Genomic DNA, 27,474 nt, shown 5'->3' on the forward strand with positions numbered 1-27,474 from the left:
GCTGGGAGGTGACCTTGTACGTCACCACGGTATTTACAAGCCACCAGGGACATAGGCAATGGCAGACAACCTGACAAGAACGTCAGAGGGCCAATCTCCACAGCCATGCTCTGACATGATATTGCTGAATGTGAATAAATATTCTGAATTTGAATAATCACAAAAGAATAGCCTTTTTTAGGACATTAGCTTTATCTATTAATCTTGGATCAATAATTTGTTTATGAGTGGCCAACTGTAATATTTTTTATTTTTTTTATTTTTGAGACAGGGTTTCTTGTGTAGCTTTGTGCCTTTCCTGGATCTCGCTCTGTAGACTAGGCTGGCCTTGAACTCACAAAGATCCGCCTGGCTCTGCCTCCCGAGTGCTGGGATTAAAGGCATGTGCCACCACTGCCCGGCTAATAAAATATTTTTAGATAAAGAGTTCTGAATCAGAGTTCTGTATTTGGAACAAATACATATTAATAGGCAGAACATGAAGTTAAGGAAATTTAAAGAGGAAACCTGTTCTCAGGTGTACAATAAAGGGTTGGCTAACCCTTGAGTGGTAAGGAATACATGTAGAAAGCCAATTACTACAGGGGTTATGTCTACCAGAGCTGCTTCATGCCTGACCTTGATCTAACAGACACTTGGGAACTTGTCCTTATGTGTTTTATTTGCAAGGGTAGCTAGTCTGTTTTGAATTTGTTCTTAAGGCTAAAATTAGCTGTCTTTGTGACTGAGAATACTGTTACTTTCCTGTGTCAGTTATGAAAAATATCCTAGTATTATTTCTATTCATAAAAATTATAAAGCTTAAGCAAAAGTCATCTTCCTGACCATGCACAGCTACAAATATGCCCAAGGATGAAATATTTTCATGAGGTAAACACAAGCAATGGGGAAAATACCCATAGCAGTTTTTAGGGAAGAAATGTAGTGGCACATGACAGAAATTACAGACAGAAGCAACTAGTTTTCAGTCTATGGTCCCGTAAGCCTTGCTGAGGAGATTCCTCCATCAGAGGGTTACTCTTCTGATGGGTCAACACTTGAACTATTAATTGCCATCTGTTGTATATCCCCACAGCCTCCAGCAGTTTATGATCACAGTGTTTATCACAGCTTACAAAGCCTAACTAATATATGCACTCCCATGTCCACAGCACTTGTGGAAACAGCATTCATAACAGAGGGGCTTGTCTAGCTTGCTTGGGGCCTTGGGTTCTATTTCCAGCACCAAAATAAATAAGTAAATATTTTTAAACCCCACATTCATAACAGTGTGTCCTAGCTGGTTTTGTGTCAACTTGACCCAAGTTAGAGTCATCTGAAAGGAAGGAACCTCAATTGAAAAGATGCCTCCATCAGATGCAGCTTTAAGGTATTTTCTTAATTAGTTATTAATGTGGGAGGGTCCAGCCCACTGTGGATGGTGCCATCCCTGGGCTGGTTGTCCTGGGTTCTATAAGAAAGCAGGCTGAGGCTGGGCGGTGGTGGTGCACGCCTTTAATCCCAGCACTTGGGAGACAGAGGCAGGCGGATCTCTGTGAGTTCAAGGCCAGCCTGGGCTACAGAGCGAGATCCAGGAAAGGCGCAAAGCTACACAGAGAAACCCTGTCTCGAAAAACCAAAAAGAGAGAAAGCAGGCTGAGCAAAGACAGGGAAGCAAGCTAGTAAGCAGCACCTCTCCATGGCCTCTGCATCAGCTCCTGTCTCCAGGTTCCTGCCCTGTTGGAGTTCCTTCCCTCACTGCTTTTGATAATGAACTGTTACATGGAACTGGGGACAAAATAAACTCTTTCCTCCCCACCCTTTCCTCCCAACTTTTTTCTTTCAATCATAGCAATAGTAACCCTAACTAAGACACAGTGTTACCTGAAATAACCAAATGACAGAAGCAAATAGCGTCCATAGACAGGTTAAAGGATAAATTAATGTGGAACATCCATACAGTGGATAATTATTCAGCCTTAAAAGGGAAGGGAATCCAGACACAAGCTGTAACATTAAGCTCATCATGATTGATTGAGGTCATCATGCTAAATGAAGTCAGTCGGTCACAGAAGGGTGCATACTGGCAACTCTGAGTCTATGAAGAGTGCAGAGCGTGTGGCCGCAGAGGCAGGGGAGAATGGTGACTGCCTCTGGGAGGAGAAAAGCAAAGCAGTCTCTGTTTAGTGTCACTTTGCAAGATTCGAAGGGTTCTGGGGCAGACCGGAACAATGGAGGTGCAACAATATGAATTCACCCAGTGCCTCTAAAATTGCACTTAAAAAAGTCAAGACTTTACATATTTTACAAAAACCGAGAATATTTTTTAAAAGCCACATCTATTTGTGATCTAGAGTGATCACTAGGACTATATTATCAAACTTTTAAAAAGCACAAAATATGACAAGGTGAGACAGCCTCTCTTTTCAAATCTAAGCCAAAGAATCCATGTGCACAGAGGCCTCTCCATGTCTGTTCAGTCATGAGATTGCACAACACAGGCCACCACACCATGGGAGACTGGGACCCAGAAAAGTTGCACTTGGCACCCTTCCAAGTCTCTGGTACTCTTATCATCATTCTGATGAATGCTAAGTCTGTATAGTTTAAAAACGTGGATGAAGACTATGCACGCACCCATTCCTGCTGCAATGACTGGCACAGGTAGATCATAGTTGTACAGAACAAAAGACAGCATGAGGAAGTCAATGTAGCTCCGATGACTGGGCAGCAGGACCACAGGGTGCTCCTGGACAGCTCGTTGTAGCTTGAAAAAAAAGTCACATTTTCAAGAATTTCAGTTGTCATGTCACTAAAATCACAGCTTAAATCAGAAAACAGAAAGGTAAATCATGGCTGAGCACGGTGGCTCACACCTGCAATCCCAGAACCTGAGAGGCTGAGGTAGTGCAGGCCTGTTATCTCAGCATTTGGGACATTTGGGAGATGAAGGTAGAAGGGTTACAAACTCAAGGTCATCCTTGGCTATGTGAGGAATTAAAGAGATCTAGCTCGTCTAAGCTAGAGATCCTGTCAATAAGTTAAATGAAGACATCTAAGGAAGCAGGGAAGCAACACAGAATAAAACCGGGGCAAGTGATGAGCTGGCAGTAAGGACTACAGTAAGGACTTGGCCATAGCCAAGTTAACTGACCTTGACCACCACATCCTAGGAGAATGTGTGGTTATAGGAAAACCACACCAGTGTAGTAGGAGATGGTAATGGAAGTGCTGGAGAGGAATCTGTATGAGCACAGACAAAAATTCCTTCTATTACTTTTGTAACCTGTGAACATGTGACACTCAAGTGGTCTAGAAGTCTTACTCGACTAACTTGGAGGTCTGTAAATCTGACATTAAAGGAAGGACAAACTGCAGACGGCATGTCCCCTGGGCCCACAGTGTATGCCTGATAGCCGCACCCCCTCAGCATTCAGTCCAAGTGGGATGTCTCAGAATCGATTAGACCACAGGATGAGGACAAGAATGTCTGTACCAGTGATCCTCACCTTTTGAATGCCTTCTTCGTTCACACACACCTTTGAGAAAATCTGTTTAAAGATTTTGCTCAGGACAAAGGCAAAGAACCGGATGGCTCCCATACGAAGTTTGTGGCTCATTTCCTCCAAGATTGCAGTGGCTTCCTCTCGGAGGATATCGACAGAGGTAAGGGACTCCCTGGAGAGCTGAAAGGAAGGCAGAGCAGGGGTGAATTCTGAAAAACAGAAACCAGAGCTCCTTTCACTCAAACCAACGTGATAAATTCCACACTGACCCTATGATGTAACTCTAAGACAGTGTGTGCTCTTCTTGACTAGGTCTAACCCAACTCACCAACACAGTAAATGATGTTTAAGTTACTCTTTTTCCTGCTTTAGGTGAAGTTTCTCTATGGAGCACAGACTGGCCTTGAATTCACCATCCTCCTACCTCCGCCTACTGACTGACAGGACTGCAGGGGTACACCAACGTGTTCAGTGAAAAATGATTCAATTTAAGCAGGTTTAAAGGCTAGAAATTCAGAGAATTCACATGGCACCTCAGAAAGGGCAACCAAGGCTGACCTTCTCTGGTGTGTGTGTACTAATATACACACACCCACACCCACACCCACATACACACAGAGCAGTATTGCCACATCCCTTATCTACTCCTTATCTGTCCTCAGTAGAGAGCCAGGAAGGAGGGGCTGGGTAACAATCACCTCTTACAGTGCTCCTTCCTTTTATTCAATAGATAATCTCAAACAGTAACTCAGCAAATTAAAAAGAGCCTACATGACCAAGTCACCTAAGGACTAAACACAGGGGCAGGGGGGAAAAGAAAACGCCAGAGGAACTGGAAGGTGTGGATGAAAACAGGGGGATGAAAGTTCAAGCAAGAAACCCCGTACAAAACAAAGAAACACAAACAAACAACAAAACAAAACAAAATAAAGCTTTCCTAGGCCAGGCGTGGTCAGTCAAGTCTGAAATCCCTACAGGTGGGAGCTGGAGGCAGAAGGACCCAGAGCTTGAGGCCAACCTGAGCTACAAAATGAGTTCTAGGCAAGTCTGAGAAACTGGCTCATAAACAAAACCAATCAATCAAGAAAACACCAGGAAGTGGGGGATTACTTTTGGAGTTTTGAACCAGGAAGGAAGATGGGGTCGAGAGAAGAGCATGAGCAAGGGTTGAGAGTTGGGTCATGGCCCAGCCTTGCTGCATCCTTCTCTGTAAACTGGTCAAGGTATGCTTCTTCACTTATCAAGTCAAAGAGGTTTACTGAATGTCCACCACACAAGAGGCACTGGAGCTATGGTCACAAAGAGAAGGACAGAACTGCCAGCCTATAAAAGCAGAGCCCCAGTAATAATGATAAACCAGCATGCTACCGGCTTATGTACGCACTATATAGTACACTATTTATTCACGCATACACCCACCAACATAGGAGGAGAAAGTCACTCTAAGTCAAGCTGGTGATGCATCCCCGTAACCTTAGCACCGAGGAGGCAGAAACCAAAGGACTAAAGATCATGAGCTACAGAAGACTCTGTCTCAAAGTCTCTTCCCATGCACATGGAAAAAAAAAATAATAACATGCATGGGGCTAGAGATGCAGCTCAGCTGTAGGGCATTTGCCTACCATGTAAAGAGCCCTGGGTTCCATTCCTAGTATGGCAAAGAAACCAAACCAAAACAAAACAAGCAGTATGCTGCTTCCCTATGGACATCCTCAGGTATCAAATATTTAATCAGGACAGACAGAATCATTTTCTTTCTTGCTGATTTAATCTTATGTTTTATTCAACTTGGATCAATAAGCAGTAAGCTCCACCATATATGCATACCACCTAGCCTAGGGACATGCAAACTGTGCTCCCCAGTTTCATGTAAGGATGCCATGGTGCTTCCACATGATGATGCATATCTGAGAACCCAGCCCATCTAACTCAGACATGCCTGACTGGAGTTAACTACTACAAAAATGCCTTGGGTACTCTATAGTACTGTCCCTGAGTGTTAACTGGAGAGGAAACTTGTCTTCTGTCATGAAACAGGCCTAACCACAGAGAACTGATAGCATCTCCATGATGTTAGAGGCCAAGCAAAGCAAGTGATTAAGGGCATGGGTCAAAATCTGTATCTACAGTAAAACCAGAACAGTGCTCCTGCATCTGTATGGCATATTCCATCTGAGCACCTGAGGGCATGGCACTATGTAAACAAAACCCAGTCCTTCCATGTGGCTTCTGAGCCCCTGCTGAGCCTCACTTACCACTGGAGTCTGCTGCATTTTACCACCTTTTCTCTCCCCTGATGCTCAGACTGAACCACTTTCAGCATTTTATGTGAACCTTCTCTTTGACCTCCTGTTCTGGAAACAAACTGTGGCTCCCAAAGTGTGGGCTTCTTGAAAAGCTACTGATACAGGAGTGAGACCAGACACAGGATTCCTCAGAGCTTCTCTTGATGTTTTAATGTGGGGGTCTGATGTGATCTGTTCAGCTAAGAACTCTCTTCACCCCCTTCACTAAGAAGACCTGGAGCTTCTGCCAACAACAAACCTTCCCTACTCTCTACACCAAATTAGCTTTGCTCATAACTAATCAGCACCCTCATATTGTGGGTTCTTCACTAGCAAATTGTGTCTCACATTTTACTATGCCACTGGAACCTTGCTACTTCTTGGACTGGCCTTCCACTCTTAACAAAATGACAGCACACATTTGAGTATCATGAAGCTAAACAACCTAAAAGTATATTTGAGATGATAAAATAAATTCAGAGAACCAGGAGAAGGACCCACTTACAGTGGAGGAGGCTGGCTGTGCCTGAAGAACGATGTTCTTACCTGCTTAATGACATAGTGAATCTCTTCAGAATTGAGAACAATGGACTTGATATCACTTGGTTTACAGGGAGTGACTCCCCTATACAAGGTGGGTGTGTAGCACTTCATGGCAAATTTCAAGTCACTGACATGCCTCCTCTCCTCTAAGATATCTTCAGACTCATCCCACTTCTTGAGCTCTTTCTGTGAAGGAGGAAAGAAAGACAGTGAGTACACCTATCGGGAAAGGATGGATTACTAAAGTTTCCCTCTGCCCAAATGTTTACTTCACAACACTCGAGCAAGAGTATTCTAATATTAGATACCTAGACAGAGAAAAAAAAATGTCAACACCATGATCAATAAGTTGATACTGAACTACTATTATTTATTATTATTAGTTTTATGTGGTCCCAAATTATTAATATTACACAGAGCTTTATGTAGCCCCAGCTGGCCTCAAACTCTCTATATAGCCAAAAATAACCTTGAACTCCTAAATCTTCATCTCTACTTCCCACCTCCCAAGTGCTGGGATTACAGGCTGAGCCACCAGGAATGGGAACCTATGGTGTGGTTCTGTTTTGTTGGACCAGGGACTGAACCTAAGGCCTTTTACATGCTTTACAAGCTCTCCACCACTGAGCAGAGGCCCTGGCCTATTGACCAGCGTATTTCTGATGGCTATCTTTGCAAACTCAGTGCTATACGGACAAACTTGTTTTGTCTGCCTCTATTTAGCTTTAAAAAAATAAATCAAAACACGTATTCGAAGCCTCAAACTTGGGTGTGGTGGTGCAAGCCTATATAGTCCTTGCCTTTCAGAGGCAGGGGAAAACCATCAAGGCTCAAAACCAGCCTAGTCTACATGAGACTGTCTCAAAACAAAACTACATCAATAAAACAAGCAGTCTGCTCTACCTCATCACTTGTGCTCAGCTCTTGTGGGCCCAGCTTGCTTACATCCACCACGCCCTTGCACTGGCTTCAGAGTGCAGGGGTGCTCTTAGAATAGTGCTTTCCTGACCAAGTAATGAGTAGTGGTAATGTTAATGATCACAGTGAATGCTGCCAGCTGCTAAGTAAGTGCCAGGTCTATTCTGAGAGCTTGACACACAGAAGAACAATCTCCATTACAACCTCTGAGCAGCTGTCTTCACCAGTCCACAGGAAACCCAAGGTTCAGGGTCACCTGCCTCCTGGGAGGCCCTCAAACAGCACAGACACAGCTTGGTGGCATCTGTGGCTCATTATACTGATTGCCATGCTTGTTTATGGCAACATCAGGCATTCAGCACTATAGCCCAGAAGTAGCTTCCATATTTTTTTATTTACACCTACAGAAATATGTGTATGTCTTATTCAAAACAGGAGCCATGCCAAATATAATTTACCTTTCTTCTTTATCTGTATTCCCCTATAGTAAATACTGTTTTAAAACATCTTAACTGCTACATAATTACCACGTTTTATAACATCTTTTTTTGTAACTACCAAAGTGACTTGTGCTCGCTTAAAAATTCAGAAAATGCAGGGAAAGCACAAACAAAAAAGCTCTAACTTTATGTGTAATCCCCTAATGTAGAGACTGCTCTAAGAAATGCTTGTTCCTAAGCTCAGGGACATGTCTCTCCCAATAGACACACACCGAGACTGCCGACTTGATTTTTTTCATGAGTCATAAACATCCCTCCTTGTCATTAAAATTTCTTCCATTATTTTTGTCTTCCTCTATTGTAATGTTATTAACTCTAATGTGACACACTCAGGTTGCATTTCACTTCTTGGAATGACATGAAAAGGCACAATATCTTTAAACATAACCACACAGCATTTTCAGTGTGAGCCTTTGCTTTGGCTGGGCCAGCATCGCCTATTCTTCTTCCCTACCTCCAGTGAAATTGCCCCACTTTGGTATTTAATTCAGTGCTCTCTCAGGGGAAAAACCTACCTCCTTGCTCCAGTTCAGTGACTTAAGCTGGGGGAGTTTCCCTCTCACCTCCTCCAGCCCTTGTCTCTTGCCTTCCACCACTGCTGGGCACTCACCTGTTCCACTGCATATTACTGCTTTGTTTCCTCTCCTTTTGTCTTATTTGTGTGTGTGTGTGTGTGTGTGTGTGTGTGTGTGTGTGTGTGTGTATGAAATCCAGGGTTTTTAGCATGCATACTAGGCAAGTGCTCTACCACTGAGTCACTTCCATGGCCCTACAGCAAGCTTAAAACACTAATTACATGTGCTTCCAAATCTTGCACCTGATTCTCTTCTCCCATCGTAAGTTCTGAATTCCCAACACTTCTCCAAAACGTACCCACTTTTTGGTGTGGTTCTACAACATGATTATTTTCCTGAAATCTTAACTATTAACCACTATCTGATCTACACCTTTGGGCATCATTCCACTCAATCCTGTTTTTGTGGCCTTTGAGAATATATAGAGCATCTACTCAGCATCCACAGGCCTTACCCTCAGCTAGGCTACCTGGCAGTCTGCACTCATAATCTCAATAGCCTCCTTGCCTAAATGTACCGAGTCAATCCTTCTGCCAGCCAATTGTATGCTTTTCAAAACACAGGTTATCCCTCACTCTTAAAAATACTTAAATGAGTTCCACTTGCTTAGAATAAGTCCCATCACTTCCAGAGTCAGGTAAGATCTGTTAAGTCTGACCTCCTGCCCGCTGAGACGCAGTTAACTCACTGTTTACTCCCTGGTTAGTATGTTGTTCTGCCACAAGAGGACTTGCTGGCATCCTTCTGGGCATGTGGGCATCTGTCTGGATGGCCCTGCTGCAGCATCATTCCACTGAGAAGGCTCTCAGGACCTCCCCACAGAATCACTCACACCTTGCTCAGGACCTCTCTGCCTGCTACTCACATCTAATACATACGTGCTCACACTGCACCTGCTCATCTATGCATGCTAACAATGATCCCAAAGGCAGGACATGTTACTGGCACCTGGCCATGTTGCTAATTGCAGCTCATAAGAATGGAAAGCCTTCTTGAACTTTACAGTTCTCGTTAATAAAGTAACAGCTCAAACTTGGACTCAACAAACTACTATTATATAATGTAAGGACAAGTGAGAGCTTAGAAGCTTCCCATTAGTGGTCTCAGGAGTAGAAAGAGGACAGTGTCACTGTCAGCAGGGAATGCATTGAGTCTAGGACAACTAAGAAGGCAAGAGGACCAGGCGTATACATTTTGAGAAAGCTTGACAATGAGGTTTGATGATCCTCCCAACCCTCTACCCCCATCACCTTGGTTCTCTAGTTCTGGTAAAGCTAAGCCCACACCTTTTTATGAACCCAGGTCAGCATGGTCCCCATCACCTGCTCCTCCTGTGCAAAGGATTGCAGCATGCAGGAGCAGTACTTACTGCCAGCAAGTAAACCCATTTGAATGGCTACTTACCCAAGAACACAGTGCAAGTGAGAATCCGGTAGGAGGTCTGGATGAAGCTCGACCCCCACCTTGGGTTGTATGTTGGGCCCTCCCACAGCCTCCCTCTCCACTGCTTTCCTTCAGCAAGTGGCCCCAGGAGCTCTCTGTGCACCAGGCTCCTTGCTACAGGCTGGGAATACAGCAGTAAGGGGGCAAGCAGACACTATCCAGACAGGAAAATGCCCTTCAGCAAAGACAGACAAGATCAGGTCACTGAGTGACTCCACTGGCAGGCAGTATGCTGGTCAGTGACCTGCAGTGGAGCCTCGGCTTTGGCACTCTGTGGCACATGTATGCCACCAAGGCCAGCTCACACCAGAATGATCTCAAGATGTGCAGCAGCAGGAAATGATACAGGAGTGTGTGCTACCTTCCCTCTAAGAGGACAACTTTCAACCAGAGATAACAGTAATGTTCAGTAAATAACTGGGAAATGCTGTTCAGTAATACTTATCTTTATTTTATATAAAATGTATTTAAGTATAAATTTATGTGACTTAACCTTTGGCTTTCATTAATAGCTATGTTTTACCAATGGGCTTACCAATGCCATGAATATTTAACAATTAGCTCTGGCCAGCCAGTGCAAAGTCTGCTGTGACCCACCACTGAATGAGCTCAAGAAGATAAAACTTTATACTGAGTGGTTCACAAAATGTTTGAGGTGGGTCCTTGATATTAAAAAGGGTCAGCAATATAAAATTCTGCCACACAGACGGGACCATGAATACTTCCTTCCTGAGGAATACAAAGCCAGGCTGGTGAAGTCCAGCGAGCAGGCCTAGACTGATACAATCAGTGCAATTGGCAGGTCATGTGCAGTCTGAGGTGGGATATCCTAAGGATCTGGACCCTTCGCTGGATCTCTAACAAGCAACCAGGGATCTGGATTGTGCACTTGGGACACACACACACACACACACACACACACACACACACACAATCTCCAGGCAAGAGTGCACTTCTAGCTTCAAAAACAGCCTACCTATCCCTGACTTGCCAAAATCCACATTCTCAGGCACGCCCTCTTCTTTTGCTTGGGTACCACATTCCTAACTCTACTCAGATGCCTCCCAAACATTTAGGATGTATCTGGTCCAGATCTTGATAATCCACAGCTGACAATCTTACATCCCAGATCGAAACTGCTCTGTTACCTGACTAAACCTGCTCCTCCCCTGTACTTCCTATCTTTGAGAGATCATCATCTGCCCAGTTGCCAAACCACAGGAACCCAACAGCCTACTTCAGACTGCCCCCACTTTCTTTGTGTCCTAGATACAACTGGTTCCCAGGGCCAATGATCTCCTGCCCTGAGTATCACATAAAACCATCATGCTCTGTGCTTCCCAGCCTCACTGGGCTTCACCCCCTTGCCTGCACTAGTCATTCGTCCTAACTGATTTCCAGGCTTATGAATCTTCCCACCCTGAGTTTCTTCCTACCTACAGTCTTCAGAATGAAAGACATTACTAATGCAGATAATCATGCCAGAAGCCTAATGGTTTTCTTAGGCTTTCTAGAGCATAAACACACTGAGAAGATTTAATCCCTGATAAAAGGCACAAATACCCATGATATGTGAAGTTCTTTTAGGAAACATCTTTTGCTTATGTCCTTAATTTTGTTTTCTGTTTTCTTTATCATTCTCTAATCAGTCTCCCCACACATGCAAGGCAGTGATTTTCTTACCTAATTACTTCAGCAGTTCCCACCTCCCAGAATTCACACTACAGCAACACAGTCTTGGTGTCATTTCTTAGAATCCTTCTAAAGTCCCCAAATGAACCAGATGTCCCTTCCCTTGACTCCAACAACATTCAATGCATGCTTTAATCACTGCCCTTATTTATCCCACTTAATTGTACTGTTTACATTCACCACTTCCTGTGTCCTTAGAGGCAAGGCAGTCTCTGGCACTAAGAATAAAAACTGGGAGACTGCAGGCACTCCTAATGTTTGCCATCATTAGCAATATCTTACTATCACTAAAGAACTACAGATTAGACAGAAAGTAGTGCACAATTAAAAGTGTAGTGGAAGAAGTTAGGTGGTCTGAAGAAGCTATCACGGTCATTAGCTGTGCAGTCACAAAGACAAGCCAGCATCTGTTTAAGGCGACTGAGTCAGGCAGTGGTGGCAGAGGCAGGTGGAACTCACACAGGCGGAAGGCAGAGGCAGGTGGAACTCACACAGGTGGTGTAGTGGGTAGCCATCCCAGCCTTGGCCTGGAAGTTCCAACCCCCATTAAGGCTTCGGTAATGGTCACGCCCACAAGGCAGGGCTGTGGGAGGATGCTGAAGACCCAGGATCGAGAGGAGAGGCTTCTCTTGGTTCTGGGACCCTGGACGCTGGAGGTAGACCGAGCAGAATTCTCCAGAGAACACCACCGGACTGTGCCATACCTTTGCCAGACCCTACAACCTACCTATCCCTTCATTTGTAAGTTACCCCACAAAATAAACCTCCCTTTTAACTACGTGGAGTGGCCTTAATAACTTCACCAATAAGGTGGAACTTGCACAGGTGGAAGGCAGAGGCAGGTGGAACTCGCACAGAGTAAACCCTGTCTCAAAACACCAAAGGTAGAAAAGGGGAGGCGGCTACTGTCCAGCTTCAAAAGTGGAAATGCTCATGGCCAGTTGACTTAGTTATTCACACAGATAGTTGACAAAAGTCTTATGATTAAGAAAACATAGATGAAGTAAAAACCAACTCCTTTTTATTAACATATGCAAGGAAAATTCCAATCCACACACAAACCCATTTAAAGGCCAAGAAGTTTCTTGAGTTGGATCTACACAACAATCTCCTTTCCCAACACACCTGCTTTAGAAGAACAAAGTGTAAAACAATGAAGTATTTCCAACAAAGAACTGTGTGGTGAGGTCAGTGAGAGAGGCTCCAGCCACGAGCTTCAAAGCAGCAGTTCACAGAAATCCTGAATGTAAACTTCTTAAGAGACAGTGAAGGAAGTTTGCCCACACTCCAAAAGATATTGTCCTAGTCTCGAGGTAGCAATATTCTCTTAGAAACCAGGAAGTTTGTTTGCTTTGCTCTCGCGTGCGTTTTTTTTTTTTTTCCTCTTTTGATATTTCTACACAAGCTAACACTACACTGGACTTAAAGCAGAAACTGGTGTTAATTGCCATGCCACGGAAATATACTTTGAAAGGCATTATTTGCCAAGAGTGGTGATATAGACTTGTAAACCTAGCTCTCTGAAGGTTAGGGCATGAGGATTGCAAGGTTCAGGACAGCCTGAGGGTTCATAGCTAATACAAACCATGAAGATTGTTTCAAAAATAAGCAATTAAAAATAAATTCCTTAGGGCTGGAGAGATGGCTCAAAGGGTTAAGAGCAATTCCTTTCCCAGCACCCACATGGCAGGTCACAATTTTAACTCAATTTCCAGACCACGTAGTGCACATACATACATGCTGGTAAACACTCATACACACAACATAAAAATAAGTTATCCCCCAGGACTGTACAATCTCACGGGGTGAAGGGGTACAAAGCTTCCTTCCACCTTGATAATGAATACTGTAAGCTCATGAATATTGTAAGCGACCAACATTCTGTTGGAAACTAAACCAGCCAAACCACAAGTTAAAACCAGAAGAGGAAGTAATTCTGGAAGTGGGGTGTAGAGGCAAGCTGTAGTGAAGGCAATGGTAATGGGAGTCCTATCCAACAACTCGAGGAAAAATAACGAATAAAAGACAGTTCCAAGTCTTCCTAAATTAGAGTGTTAAAAAAAACTCTACTCTCATATTCTTGCCGAATATTTTTCTCCCAGGAATACTTCAGGGGGGTAAAAAAAGGCAGGAGGTGGAGAGCCAAGTCTTCTGGGGCTGTCTGCCTGCAGGTTTCTCAACCGGCAGAACTCTGCCGATACGCCCTCGGTGGACAGGGGAGCCTCCAACTCTCCCTTACTGTTGGTGTGCGGGGAACCAGGCCAGATAGGGTAAAAGGACAGGGGAGCCACCATCGACAGAAACTTGTAAAAGCAGACACGTTTACCGAGACGCAGACACATGGTTGCTGTGGATACCAAGCCAAGTACCCAAATCCTGCACAGTGGGACGTCATGACCTGCTCTCTAAGACAGGGATTGTGGGCTTGGGGACAAGGGTCAGGAGGGGCTGTCCTTTCCCGAGGCGTCGCCCCGGGCCTCAGTCCCCTAGGCGCCTACCGCATAGAGGAGCACAGAGCCGGGGCTGGCAGAGCTGACCGAGAAGCGGGAACTGGAAGAGCTAGGAACGTCCATGGCGCGGCTACCGTCCCGGGCGGGGCCTGGGCTCGTCTGCTACGCGGCTATGGTGCAGCGGCTGGGGGCGGTTCTTTCGAACGGGGCGGCTCCAATCTGCCCAGGGCGGTGGCTCTCAGTACGGCCACCGCACGGGACCCCGGGCGCCGCCATCTTAACCAGGACGGAGGCCGCGCAGGGCCCAGTGGAGCACGCGCAGAAGCGCCGGAAGCGGAAGTGGTGAATTGTGGGCTGGATTTGGAGATCCGTGCAGATTCTCATGGCGGCGGAACAAGACTCGAACTCCACCGAGCCTCCTGGCTCTGAGACACTCCTTGATGCCGTGCTTCGGACCCTCTACGACCTGGGTGAGCGTGGCTCCCGAGAAGAGGCGGCCGAGGACGGCGGGACCCCGGGCCACCTGGGGTCAGCCCGGGTCACCCGATCTCCTGGTGCCACGCCGGCCGGCTGGCCTTACCCCTGCGGTGCCTCCCTCTCTGAGACTTTCTCACCCACATCTTGGCCGACCTTTCGCTCTCTTTCTCACTGTGCGGAAAAGAAAAATCAGAGCGTGTTACTAAAGACAGGCACATTGGCAAAAGGACTCGCAGGCCGAAGAGCTCACATGTAGATTGCCTGACTTTTAGAACCAAACACGTTGCAAACGCTGCATTATGTATGTTTTGGAGCGGTTACTCAAAATTCTAAGCTCATTTACACGGTTAAAGACATAGCTTAGAATGAAGAAGAACGTACCGGGTGTACATGCATGCTTTCGTGTGTTCCCATTTACTGTCAGAGCAACGCTTACATATCCCTACATGGATCTCTTTGTTACAGGAAACAAGCACCAATAGCTAACGGAGCCTGTTAAAGGTTACCCTTCAGAACTCGGATCTCAAGGCCTAGGGCCTAATATCACATTTTGCGCTGTGTTGACTTGACCTGTATAGATAGGTTCTCTGTGTCCATGGAGTGGAGGACAGACAAAACTTGACCTTCGACTTTCACAGGTTTTAAGACTAATTTTTAAAATCCTAAATCCGATTTATGTCCACATATGCTGGAATTCATTATTAGTTGCTCCATTTTTATACCCATACTGCCAGAGTTAAATTGGCTCCAAGTACACGTTTAGTGAGTATACAGCTGGTGTTTGGAGAGCTCTTGCTTTTGCTCAGTAATGAGGCCTAAAATTCTGGTTCAAATTTCAGGTCTCTGTTGAGAGTCTGAACAGAGGAAACAAACAGAAGATGAGAAATTTAGTAGAAAGTAAAGGTATTTAAATTAAGGCAGTTTTCCTGGATTTTCTTTAATACATAACTGAAAGAAAACAGGAAGACGGGGACATGTACTTGTAACCCTGCAATGTGGTAAAAAGCAATACTACTGTAGGGGCAAATGTTTTTAATACAACAAATGGGCAAATTTTGAGTTACAGTCCTGGGAACTAATGACTTTGATGCCACTAAGTAAAGATCAAGTGTGAAGACTAGAGCAATCGTATTAATAAAGGTCAAAGGTACACATACAGCTACCTAGGCAAGAATGACGGCATTTTGATTTCTAAAAATGGTGCAGAAACACCCTACTTGAAGGAAAGCAATTTCTTTTTTTTTTTTAAAAAAAAAAAAGCTGTGTTTCTACTTTGCAGGTTACATTTATTTATGGGCAGGGGGTCTCTGTATGGGTGTGTATCTGTCACCTCCACCGTTAAAATAAGAAAACTATGGGAGTCAGTTCTCTGCTTCCACCATGTGGGTCCTGGGGATCAAGCTTAAGTCATCAGGCTTGGTTGGCAGCAAGCACTGTAACCCCAGACAGTTTGTTTATTTGTCCACATGGGTGCCTGTGTCTGGGCTATAGGCACAGTGACGTTCATTTGGTATTGGTATTAACTAAAACCAAAACATTTCTAAAGTTTTTTTATGTTGAAACAAACAGGAGAGACAGAAGGTAAAAAAGAGCATAAAAGGCTCAGAAAGCGGAGCACAAAGAAGAGAGACATGGGAACAGTAGCAGATGTGACAGCAGAGTCACTGCCTCTGCCTGGAGCTCTTGCAAGAGGCCAGAGGAAGAGTGCTTCCAGCTTTTTCAAGGAACTCAAAGAAGAGCTGCACTCTGCTCCTGCTGTCCCCTCAGCTCCCCCTTCAGGACCAGAAGCCCCTGCCGCAACTGCAGCATCGCTGTCTCCCCTAAAGAACAACAGCAAGCTAGTGGAAGTGGTGGAGTTTCAAAGCAAAAGTAAAAAGAGAAAACCGAAATCAGATCAAGAGGAGCACACAAAGGTAATGAATCTGCTGGTCTGTGCCTGTGTGGTCGGGGTGCTTTAGGGGGCCATAGACTAACTGGGGCCCCAAGGCTACCTTCAGGCTCCAACATTTGGTAGATGACTCTCAGGACTCAGCACTTGGTTCTTATCCATCTGTGGGCTGACTGACTGACCGACCAGAGTTCCTAAGCCCAACCCCCTAGAACAAAGGGGACATCTCGGTGTTGGTGTGAATGTTGGGTCAATTTAGGACATTAGTGCCTTGAGGCCTCAGGTATACAGAAACACTCTGCTCAGCAGAATATTAATTGCTCAGTGCTTTGGAGATAGCCAGCTGCAAATCAAGGAACCAAGACTATCTTAAGAGTTTTAGGGTTGGCCAGGCTTTGGTGGCTTACACTTTTAATCCCAGCACTCAGGAGGAGACAGAAGCAGTTGGTCTCTGTGAATTCAGGGTTAGCCTTCTACATAGTGAGTTCCAAGTCATCCGGGGCTATACGATAAGACCCGACCTCCCCAAAAGAAAGAGTTTCAAGTTTTGATAAACCCAGGCATGCTTAGCTAACCTTTCCTACTTAATAAGCCTTTTGGTTGTTAGTACTCAGAAGAAAACCAGTTCTTTCTTGTTCCTGCTGTATGCCAGCAACTATTCTAAGACATAGCACTGACCAAAATACCAACCCTTGCTCCATGAACTCACAATCTGGTGGAAAAGTAATTTTATTTTCTTATACAGCACTCTCCTTCAGATAACTTGTAAATCTTACCCCAAATTCAGTCTGTTAAGGTGAAGTGGTTACTACTACAAATAGTCTTCTCTGTCCCCCGCCCATTTCCTTGCCAAGAATATACTAATGGGTTTTCAAATTCATTGCTAAAATCCAGATATATGCCATTCTTCATGCCCTATAAACCTTTATCTATCAAAAAAGAAAATGGGATTTGTGTCATTGTCTTAAGGCAGCTGTTAAAAATTACCACATAGTGCCTCAAAGCAACAGAGAATTATTATTAGTCTTGCAATTATAGAGGCCAGAAGTTCAAAGCTAAGTATGGCAGGGCCATGTTCCCTCTGAGGACTCTAAGGCTAGAGAATCCTTCCTGGTCTGGCAGGTGGCTCCGTGCACCCCCATGGCTCCTAGTGGAATAACTGTAGTCTCTAACTTGCCTTTACATGCTTCTTACCCCATGGATCTAAGCCTGTAGTTCTTGTATCTCTCTCTCTCTCTCTCTCTCTCTCTCTCTCTCTCTCTCTGGGCACCTATCATTGGTTTAAGGGCTTTGCCAAAATCCAGGGTGCTTCTCACCTTTGGAAAGCCTTAATTGTACTCTAAGATCCTTTTTCCAGATAAGGTCCCATAAACAGGTTTCTGAGATTAGGACATGGCCTTATCTTTTTGATAGCTACAGTTCAGCATTGTTCTTTTTGGGTGTATGAATGTGTGTTAATGCTCATTTTTGCCACATTCTTCTTGTTTTAAACAGTGTTCCTTGGACTGAGGGGTTCAGTGATAGAGCCCTTGCCTAGCATGCAGGAGGTCCTGAGTTCCTTACACAGTATTGCAAAACACAAACAAATCCATTAGTGCTTTTGAATTTAAATGCCATTTCATACGTAGCTTGCTCACAGCTCTTCCTCAGATTATTAGGACCCCAGGCTGCAATCAGGAATACCTGCTCTTATTTTAGGACTCCAGGTCAGCTTCCCACTCATGTTTCAATGATCAGCAATGGGACTTGTCATAGGTGGGCCAAGGAATGGCCCTTGGCTGTCTCCTCTTACTTTAGAAGCCTACAAGTATGTCTTTTCTGTTGTGCCATGGTGTGGGAAGATAGGAAAACATTATTTTCAGTGTTCACCAGGTTTCAAAACTATCATGACCTTTCTCCGTACCCTTCCTCACTAATTCAATTGTCCTGGGCCCCAGTTTCTTCTTGTGCTCACTCTTGCCCTTCTTTTGAGAGTGGAAAGTTTTCCTATTAATAGAATGGGAAAGGAGTTGGCATTGTGAGTCTGGATTTCCCCATCCCTCAATAATAGAATGCCTGCAGGCTGTCAGGTTGTCTCTTCCCCTGCAAGAGTCTTTTCCTTGAACTTGGATTTTCTCATGAACCTCTATGTTTGGAACTTCTTAAATCTGCTGACATATTTCACATCCTAGATGCTCCCTGCCCTTTGAAACGTGTGTGTGCAGTGAAGGAGACAGGTGAACACTGTAGATACATATACACCCATGCAGAGGCTGTAGTGTCAGCATTGCAGCCTAGGACTGAGGACAGATGTGCAGGGGTGTGGGGATGCCAAGCAAACGGGGAGAATTTAATAAGTGAGGCCAATAAGGTAGCCATGCTAAGGGCGGTGTGGCAGAGGATTAGTTGGGCCTTGTTCCCTCAAAGCAGGAACACCATCATAAGGCAGGTGGCAGAGACAGTGACAGGTGATAAACTCCATTAGACACTCATGGAATTGGAGAACTCGAGAAAGGAAGAGGTGGTGGTGAATTTTGGAAATAATCCAGCTGTCTGGCCCTACCTAAACCCAGAAAACGACCTTTCCCCCCAGAACTTGGACCCAAGCCATCAGTTCCACAATGAAGCTGTGTCACTCATTGTCACAGGTTTAATTAGCTTATCTGGGAACATGGCAGTGTTTCAGTGCCGCTCTACTCCAAATGTCTTAACCTGCAGATGCAGTCCCCAGGCTTTCCTGCCTTTGACACAGTGGCTACAGAAGTCCTTTGACTTAGGAAACTTAAGCAAGCAATTCTTTATTCCACAGTTACTGTGTGCCTGCTCCCTGGCTGTCCCTAGAGACCTACAGTGGACTGTGTGAATGCTGTGCTGTTTGTGGTTAGAAAGTTATAAATGCACAGAAACAAGTAGGGCACTGAGAGGAACAGGCAGAGACTAATCTAGGCAGAGTATTCAGGGGAGTAAGGCACTGAGCAGGTAATGCTCAGTATTAAATGGGGAGCCATGTCAGCAAGAGAAACAGCCTTGCCTGACTGGTTCGGAGAGCTGGAAGATTGGTAGTAGCAGGACAGAGGGGCAGTGGCATGAGATGACGCACAGAAGCTGGGAGCCAGCCCTCCCCTGTCTTAGAGGCAGCTGTAGGATTTGTACTTTAAAGTACATGAAGACATCCAGGTGTGATGCCTTAGCCTATAGTCCTTGAACTCAGGAGGATTACCATGAAGTCAAGCCAGCCTTGGTTATATAGCAAGTCCTGGGCCAGCCAGGATTACAGACAAAACCTACAAGAGTTCCAGGCCAGCCTGAACACATGATGAGGTCCTTTCAATCAAAACAAAACAAAGGAAAAATCAATTAAGTACACGGGAAGCTATGACAATTTCCAGTGGGGGCAGGAGGTGATCTGATTCTTCTTTTCAAGAGACTAACCCTGGATGGCAAATGAATTATAACCAACAAAGTGAGTGAGGAGTTGCCCTCAGCATTCTGAGTTTGAAATGGGGGTGGCCTAGACTGGGGTTGAGGAGCCCATGGAAGAACCTGTTTTAACAGGATTCATGAGAGGAAGGACATTCTTGGGCTTTGAAGCAGTGAGTCTGAAGCCATCAGGTGGCACTTGGCTCCTAGGGCAGTGTCAGTGGGCTGTCCTCCTCAAGCTGCTCAGTCTCCACTGTCACTGCTCTGAATCTTAGACTCCTTAGTGGGCTAGCTGAAAAGGAACCAAAGCAGGCCATGGTTGTGCTCACCTTCAGTCCCACCCTCAGGCAGATGTGTGTGAATTCATAGACAGCCTGTTTCAGAACAAGAGCTGGGGACAGAAGGAGTGGAGGATGAGAGGGAAGGCCTGTGTCCTCGTCTCCGTGCTCTGCTGTAGGAACTTGCTCTACCATTGCCATTACCCCCCACATGCTGTTGATTGTTACATCCACTGACCCCTTCTTGCCTCCCTGAATCCTCATGACTCTCCCAGGTGTTTGCTCTCAGAGGAGCCTGGTGCCTGCTGAGGTGGTGTTGCTGGTATGCACTTAAGTGCACTGCTTACCACATGGGCCACTCAACTTGTGAGCACAACTTGACAGGGTTCTGTTTGATGCTTTAATTAATGGAGATTTATTTGGCAGACAAATCTCATAATGCTTCTCAAATATCGCTTCTGTTTCCCCTGTTTGACATGAAATTTACAGATAGTAGTTTATTTTCCTGTGCTAAGGATGGAACAGGGAGGGGCCTTGCACACACAGGCAAGCCTCTCCCTCTGAGATATGCCCCCAGCTGTCATGGAGGTACATGCAGATGGGTTTCCAGTCCACCTGAAGGTGCCTCTCACTGTTCAGTATAGCAGGCAGAACTTGACCCTGACCCTGGCCATTCAGATAAAGGATTGTGGATCTGAAGTGAGCACAAGGTTAGGTTCTGAACCCAGGCTCTCTGGCTTCCAGGCTATGTACTTAGCTGCTGCTTGGGAGGTAGAATACAGGTTATGTAGGTCCTGTGGCCTTTGATAAGACCAATGGGAGGGGCCAAAGGCATCACCAGACCTGAAGTTATTACCTCCTCAGGTCATTGCTAAATAGCCGTGACAACAGTGCACATCCAGCTCACCCTCTTCATTCTGAGCTCCCTTGGGATCAGGTTTTAGGAAGAGAGTCTTCTAGTTGAGGCACTTCATACTGGCCAAAGTGAATAAGTCCTAACTATTTTTAAAACTGTCTTTGTTTGGGAAAAAAAGAGTGTTTACTTACCCATCCACTCTAATAAAAGTTTGTCTACATTTTATTTGTGCATGGATTAATGGGCACCATGGTGTACCTGTGTGGAGGTCAGAAGACAACCTTTGGTAGTTAGCTCTCTCCTTCTACCATGTTGGACTCAGGAAATAAACTCAGGTCATTAAGCTCTGTGGAAAATGCCTTTATCCAAAGCTGAGTCATCTCAATGGCCCACTAATAACATTTCCTTTTCTTGAGTGGGGTGGTGTTTTGTTTTATGTTTTAAAGACAGGATCTTACTGTGTAGCTCTGGCTGTCCTAGAACTCATGATCTATGCCAGGCTGGCCTTGAACTAACAGATCCTCCTTCCTCTGCCTCCCAAGTGCTGGGATTAAAGATGTATACAACTATACCTTATAGCTGTAAGGTTTCTCCAGTACTGCCTGGCTGCATAGTCCCTCAGCCACTTGCAAAATAATCATTCAGAGGCTTAATATTAGTTACCGATTGCATGGCCTATGGCAGGCTTCTTGCTAGCTAGCTCTTATAACTTAACCCATTTTTATTAATCTATAAGTTGCCATGGCTTAGTGGTACTTTTACATCTTGTTTTTCCTGGCGGTGGCTGATGTCTCCTTCCTCTCTTTTTTCTTCTCCCTGTCTCTCTTGGATTTTCCCACCTGGCTCTATCCTCTCCTGCCATAGGCCAATGCAGCTTTATTTATCAACCAATCAGAGCAACACATATTCACAGCGCACAGAAAGATGTCCCACAATAACACTTGGCAATTTTTTTCTTTTTTAAATCCAAGCAACATAGAGGAAAATGCTTTGGGGTAAGTCAGCTAGCTCACAACAGGTCCTCTAGGAGAAGAAAGCAGGGGACATGAGGTTTGCATTGTGATTGGATATCCTTGCTATGCAGGGCAGGAACTGCCCTGAGAAAGTCGGACAGCCACCCTGGCTGGCACCATTGTCCCTTATGGAGCCAACATCTTTTTTAGAGGTTGTATGGCATGTACAACTCTCCTTTGCTGCTGTGACAGACAGGGCCTGGGATTGGATGGTGACTATTGTTGACCAAATGTCTTTGTCTTTGACAGTAGTCTCAAGGTCTCAAGCATCTAGAGAGTCCTGTAGACCTGAAGCCATGGCCAGGGGGTGTGACTTGAAAGCCTCAATTTTGAAAGCCTTTGCAGCAGCAATGCCATCAGCAGTTAGGAACCAAAGCTTCACCATAGCCAGGAATGATGCTTCTCTGAGAACTGTCATCCCAGCAGATGGGAAGGGTGCTGGGAAAGAAAGAACAGAAAGGGAAAATTCCAAACCTCTGCTTAGACATCAGTACTTTGCCCAGCTCCTTGCTAAGTAGAACTTTCTGTCTGGTCCATGACAGACAGATGTTTCTTTGCTGTTTCTTGTTTTGTCTTCCCCTCTTAAAGCCTTGATTACTTTTGGGGGGGTGGGGGTGGGCGGGAGAGAGGGCAGTTTCAAGACCAGACAGTATTGGAGAAACCTTCCAGCTACAAGGTGTAGTTGTATACATCTTTAATCCCAGCACTTGGGAGGCAGAGGATGGAGGATCTGTTAGTTCAAGGCCAGCCTGGCTTAGATCATGAGTTCTAGGACAGCCAGAGCTACATAGTGAGATCCTGTCTTTAAAACATGTCAAGGGTTTCTTTGTGTAGCCCTGGCTGTCCTGGAGCTCTCTTTGTAGACCAGGCTGGCCTTGAATTTACAGAGATCCGCCTATCTCTGCCTCCTGAGTGCTGTGACTAAAGGCATGCGCCACCACCACCCAGCCTTGAGTCCTTAACACATGCTCTCAGAGTTGAAGAGATGGCTCAGCTGTTAAAAGCACTCACTTACTGCTCTTGCAGAGGACCCAGGTTTAGTTCCCAGCATCCACATGGTGACTCATAACCATCTGTAACTCCAGTCCTAGGGGAGACAGCATCTCTTCTGACCCCTTCAGACTCCTGTATGTGTACACATACATACAACTAGGCACACATAAAATAAAAAATAACATTTCAAAACAAAAGCATGCTCTCCACCTCTTTTCCGCAAGTTGTTTGTAAAGATCCTGGCAGCATGTGGAATTGGTACTTAGATGGTGGGCTGTCTCCAAGGCCTCTTTCATGGTTTTTCTCTATGATGAAATACACATAACAGAGTTTGGTACATAACTGATTCCTGGTGAGCAGCCATCACCAGCAGCCATCTTCAGAGTGTCTTCCTCCTGCGGAGCTGCAGCTGTCCCTCTTCCAGCCCAACTCCTCTGTTGTCTCTTGAATGGCAACGCCCCTTGTAAGATGGGGTCACTACTTGCCCTCTGTGACTGGCTTATATCACAGTGCCCTCTTGTTCATCTGTGACATGTTATGTATCAGAATTCTGCTCTTTGGTGCATTTATTTATTTGTTTGTTTGTTTATTTGTTTGTTTATTTATTTATTTATTTATTTTTGTGCTGTTGGCTATGTTTGCTACATTAGCGCTCTGCTACTGAACTACACCCCAACCAGAGACTCCTCTCTTACAGAGGCTAAGCATAAGCCACTTAACCTGCTCATCTCTCACTAGAAATCTGAGTTGCCCTTGTATTTTAGCTGTTGTGAACACTGCCACTGTGAACAGATACCTCCGGAAGCCCTACCAGGGTGGAATTGCTCAATTATGTGATCACACTGTTTTTACTGTTCCTAGGAAATGCCACACATTGTCCATAGCAGCTTACCTTTAGCAGTTTTGCCTACATTGTATAAGGGTTTCAGTTTCTCCACGTCCTTGCCAACATTATTTATTTTCTTGGGGTGGGAGTGGGGGCTTTTGGAAGGGGTTGTTTTGCTGTGTTTTTAATTTTTATTTTATACACATATCTACAGAGGTGTTGGGTTGTTTGTGTTGAGACAAAGTTTCATGACGTAGCCCAGGCTGGCCTCACACTTGTAGCCACTTCCCTGCCTCTTTTCTCCTCAGATTACAGCTGTGTGCTACCATACCTGGCTAATTGGTAGTTTCTAATAAAGATTTGTTTTCTTTGCAGAATAAAACAAGGGCCCTTGAAAAAGATTTGGGTATTCAAGAATTTAACCTAGAAAAGGTAAGCATTTTGAGGTAGCTTTTAGTTCCTTTTTAAAGTTTGCATTGTTTATTATGAACTGACAGCTTTAACGAAGAGTCTTGTCCCAAGGCTGGGGAAGAGGTGAACCTAATCTCACAGTGTTCACGTGACCGACGTACTAGCACAGGGTTACAGCACAGAGGCCAGTAATGCAGTAGCAATTAGAAAGATGAGGACGTATGTCCAGAGTGCAGCAGGTTTCTAAGATGCCTGAGAAAGGGAGAGGAGAAAGTCACTCGGCAGCCGAGAGTAGGTGACTACCTCTTCTGAAAACAGTTGTGTTTGACCTGCTGTGGTCAGCCTCCACGTGTTGACAGCATGTTTGGAGAAGTGCCCTCTGGTCCTGGCTTGGTGGAGAGCATCCAGTCACAGTACTGAGGGCTGCCCGAATGCCAGCACTGTCACTAGTTAATGCAGAGACAATCCATTGCTTCAGCTGTGAGATCAAACCAGGAGGAAACACCCAGAGAGCAGGGCTTCGACAGCTGGCTGGTGCTGCTCAGTGCATGTGGACAGCATGGCCGAGCGCTGCTGGGGAGTGGTTGGGTGCTGGGTCTGACTGTTGTGCATCAACAGGCTCGTTTGGAAGTACACCGCTTTGGGATCACAGGCTACGGCAAAGGAAAGGAGAGAGTCCTGGAACGGGAGCGGGCTATCATGCTGGGGGCTAAGGTGAGGGCTGCCTGCTGTGGCCAGGCCTGGGGGAAGGGGCAGGACAGGGGCACTGGGACTGTTCTTTTTCTGTTTGTGGGAGAAAAACTGATGGCGTGTCTTTATTCTTCCCTTTCAGCCTCCGAAAAATAGTTATGTGAATTATAAGGTTTTACAGAAACAAATCAAAGAGAAAAAGGCAGCGCTGGAGGAAGAAAAGAGATTGGTGGGTGTGATGTGGCTGCACTTGCCTCTGTTTAGTGCGTGGGAGGCTGGCATGCTGGCGGTCAGCTCGCCAAGTGGTCAGGACACCAGCGTTTGCCTAATAAATCCCCCCACCCCCCAGTTAGATCAATTGAACTTCATCATGCCAGCTGGGCATCTGGCCTGGTCATGGGGAAGACATCGCCACAGTGTCTGGCTGTTGAGTGCCTACCGTGTACCCAGTAGGTGTTGATGCTTGGCTATGGCTGTCCCAAGGGAACCCTGTGCTCCAGGGGTCATGGCAGTGAGGAAAGTTACAGCCAAACCCTTGGGGTTTGTGATGAGTCTCACCCTGTAGCCCAGACCTGCTGAGTACAGGTCACAGGTATATACCACAAGATCCCAGTAGCCTGTCACATTCTGTAACAGGGTTCAGGGTGAGACTTTTTGGTTTATGTTTAATATAGCCACTTGAAAATGTTTTTAAAAATGACATTTAAGCCGGGCTGTGGTGGCGCATGCCTTTAATCCCAGCACCTGGGAGGCAGAGACAGGCGGATCTCTGTGAGTTCGAGGCCAGCCTGGTCTACCAAGTGAGTTCCAGGAAAAAGGCGCAAAGCTACACAGAGAAACACTGTCTCAATCCCCCCCCCCAAAAAAAAGACATTTATATGGCTTTCTGTCACAAACCTATTGCCCTGTTTTTGAATGTTCCCAATCCATTACTGACATATTGTCTTCAATGTTAATTTAGGCCCAGGACACAGACATTTTCAAGAGAAAGAAGAGGAAAAGACAGGAGGACAGGTGAGTGGTGGCCACAGTTCCTGGGTCGTCACAGGCCAAGCCTGTGGTTGGTTCTCTCACAGTATCTTGAGGGTGCAGCACCCTAGCCCTCTGCATTTACCTGCTTGGGCTGTAAAGAGGAGGTAGGTTAGGAAACTGCCCAAATTAGCCAACTGCATCAGAACTGAATCCAACACCTTCTCTGGTCTCTATTATCAAAGTCTAGACACCTCCAGCAACTCATGAGAAGCTGACGTTGGCATTTCTGACCATACTTGCCTTCCTCTTGAGAAAGCCGGTTGGCATGGCTGGCCTGACATGCCCCACACTCACAGTGGAACATCTCGATGCAAAATGGGGAAATAGTGGGCAAGGGGCCTGGGTCTTGTCTTAGCTTCGGGTGAGGATCCCACTCTCCTCTGGGCTTCGTGCTTCACACGAGCCTGTTCATCTTCGCCCCTTCTCATAGCACTGTCTTTGTCAATTGAGTGCCCACTCTGTGCCAGTGTTGGTGCCCAGGTGTAGTCCCCCCGAGGGAACCCTGTCCCTCGAGGGACGTGGCAGTGAGGGAGCACCCACCTATGAAGTCATAAATTGTGATGTCTGGTGCTAGCGAGTCCTGCAGAGTGGAGCTTGGAGAACATTGCTGGGGGTGAGCAGGAGGTCACTTCATGGAGGTGACATCTGTCGGGAACTGAGCAGAGAGGAGTGGTCACCTTGGAAATAGTGTTCCACACTTTCCTGAGGCAAGAGACCAGTGCAGGTGTGGGGCCTGCACAAGAAGAGGGAGCTGCAGGCTGTGGTCCTGCTTGCTCTAACTGTCTGGCACCTTTCTCTTACCATCAACACAGGAGATCCAGGAAGTCGGCTCCCAGCATTTTGTCAAATGGACGAGTTGGACAAGTTGGAAAATTCAGAAATGGGACATTGATTCTAAGCCCCACTGATATCAAGAAAATAAATTCTTCCAGGGTAGCTAAATGATGTACTTTGTCAGCACCAGAGAGGAGTGGGAACAAGTGACCATGCTGTAGACTTTCACGTTCCACAGGATCCTTTTTCATTTGAGGAGCAAGACTGATAAATAGGGTGGTGACCCTGCTGAGTGCCAGCCAGTGCCCAGGCCCCATTCCCATGGGCTGTAGAGGTCAGTCTCTGCAGTTGGTGACCCTGCTGAGTGCCGGCCAGTGCCCAGGCCCCACTCCCATGGGCTGTAGAGGTCAGTCTCTGCAGTTGGTGACCCTGCTGAGTGCCGGCCAGTGCCCAGGCCCCACTCCCATGGGCTGTAGAGGTCAGTCTCTGCAGTTGGTGACCCTGCTGAGTGCCGGCCAGTGCCCTGGCCCCACCCGTGTCGCGCACTTGGCTGTAGCCCACTTTTCGTGGTTTTCCTGTCTCGTGAGTGTCTGTGTTTGACATTAAAGTGCCTCTGGGCTTTGACTGACAGTGCTGCTGTGTCATGAAAGAACTAAGATCTCCACTCATCCGTTGCTTTTGTGGGGAAGCAGGTCTACTGTCAGCCCACTACGTGTTAAGTCCATTTTGTAAGAATTTCCAAAAATACAACTCTGTAGTACGAGTGACTGGCTGTTGAGTAGCACGCGGTCTGACCGGTTTCCCACATCTCCTTGGAGCTGTAACCTCACAAGGCCACGTTCACAGTGATGTCACCCCTGGTGGGTGTCAGCATCTTCTCCGGGAGTGAGGTGAATTAAAGGAAAAACTCCAGTGACAGGAACAAGTCTGCTACTTCCCACCTTAG

At 45.9% G+C, this 27,474-nt stretch overlaps 2 protein-coding genes across 4 annotated transcripts in view; one reads left to right on the top strand and one right to left on the bottom strand.

The window, feature by feature from the left end:
• The window catches only part of Gnpat (glyceronephosphate O-acyltransferase), a 27,898-nt gene extending 13,686 nt beyond the window's left edge, over positions 1 to 14,212 (bottom strand). The window contains exons 1-4 of one of the 2 annotated variants that reach the window (XM_036187233.1): positions 13,940 to 14,212; positions 6,317 to 6,499; positions 3,489 to 3,665; positions 2,617 to 2,746 (exon numbers count right to left, since the gene is read on the bottom strand). In XM_036187233.1, the coding sequence (XP_036043126.1) occupies positions 2,617 to 2,746; positions 3,489 to 3,665; positions 6,317 to 6,499; positions 13,940 to 14,014 (565 nt within the window). In that variant the 5' untranslated portion in view covers positions 14,015 to 14,212. Of the gene's footprint in view, positions 1 to 2,616; positions 2,747 to 3,488; positions 3,695 to 6,316; positions 6,500 to 13,939 lie in introns of those variants that run through there. The other variant, XM_036187234.1, reaches the window with a different exon arrangement.
• On the top strand, positions 14,212 to 27,158 carry C5H1orf131 (chromosome 5 C1orf131 homolog). Of its 2 annotated transcripts, none has more exons than XM_036187235.1 (7): positions 14,212 to 14,361; positions 15,938 to 16,281; positions 23,997 to 24,053; positions 24,651 to 24,746; positions 24,865 to 24,951; positions 25,684 to 25,736; positions 26,567 to 27,158. In XM_036187235.1, the coding sequence occupies exons 1-7, from the start codon at positions 14,274 to 14,276 to the stop codon at positions 26,697 to 26,699; spliced, it is 858 nt and encodes a 285-aa protein (XP_036043128.1). In that variant the 5' UTR covers positions 14,212 to 14,273; the 3' UTR covers positions 26,700 to 27,158. The 2 variants fall into 2 exon arrangements, with proteins under 2 accessions (XP_036043128.1, XP_036043130.1); XM_036187237.1 differs by having other exon boundaries at positions 14,302 to 15,006.
• The last annotated feature ends 316 nt before the right edge of the window (positions 27,159 to 27,474 follow it).

Source organism: Onychomys torridus, chromosome 5, assembly GCF_903995425.1.
Source record: "Onychomys torridus chromosome 5, mOncTor1.1, whole genome shotgun sequence".
NCBI lineage: Eukaryota > Metazoa > Chordata > Mammalia > Rodentia > Cricetidae > Onychomys > Onychomys torridus.

Bases quoted from the DNA above. Each gene is read 5' to 3' on its own strand.
- C5H1orf131 (XM_036187235.1), top strand. From the start codon at position 14,274: ATGGCGGCGGAACAAGACTCGAACTCCACCGAGCCTCCTGGCTCTGAG. The intron at 14,362-15,937 runs GTGAGCGTGGCT...TGAAACAAACAG, and splicing joins TCGGACCCTCTACGACCTGG to GAGAGACAGAAGGTAAAAAA. The intron at 24,747-24,864 runs GTGAGGGCTGCC...CTTCCCTTTCAG, and splicing joins CTATCATGCTGGGGGCTAAG to CCTCCGAAAAATAGTTATGT.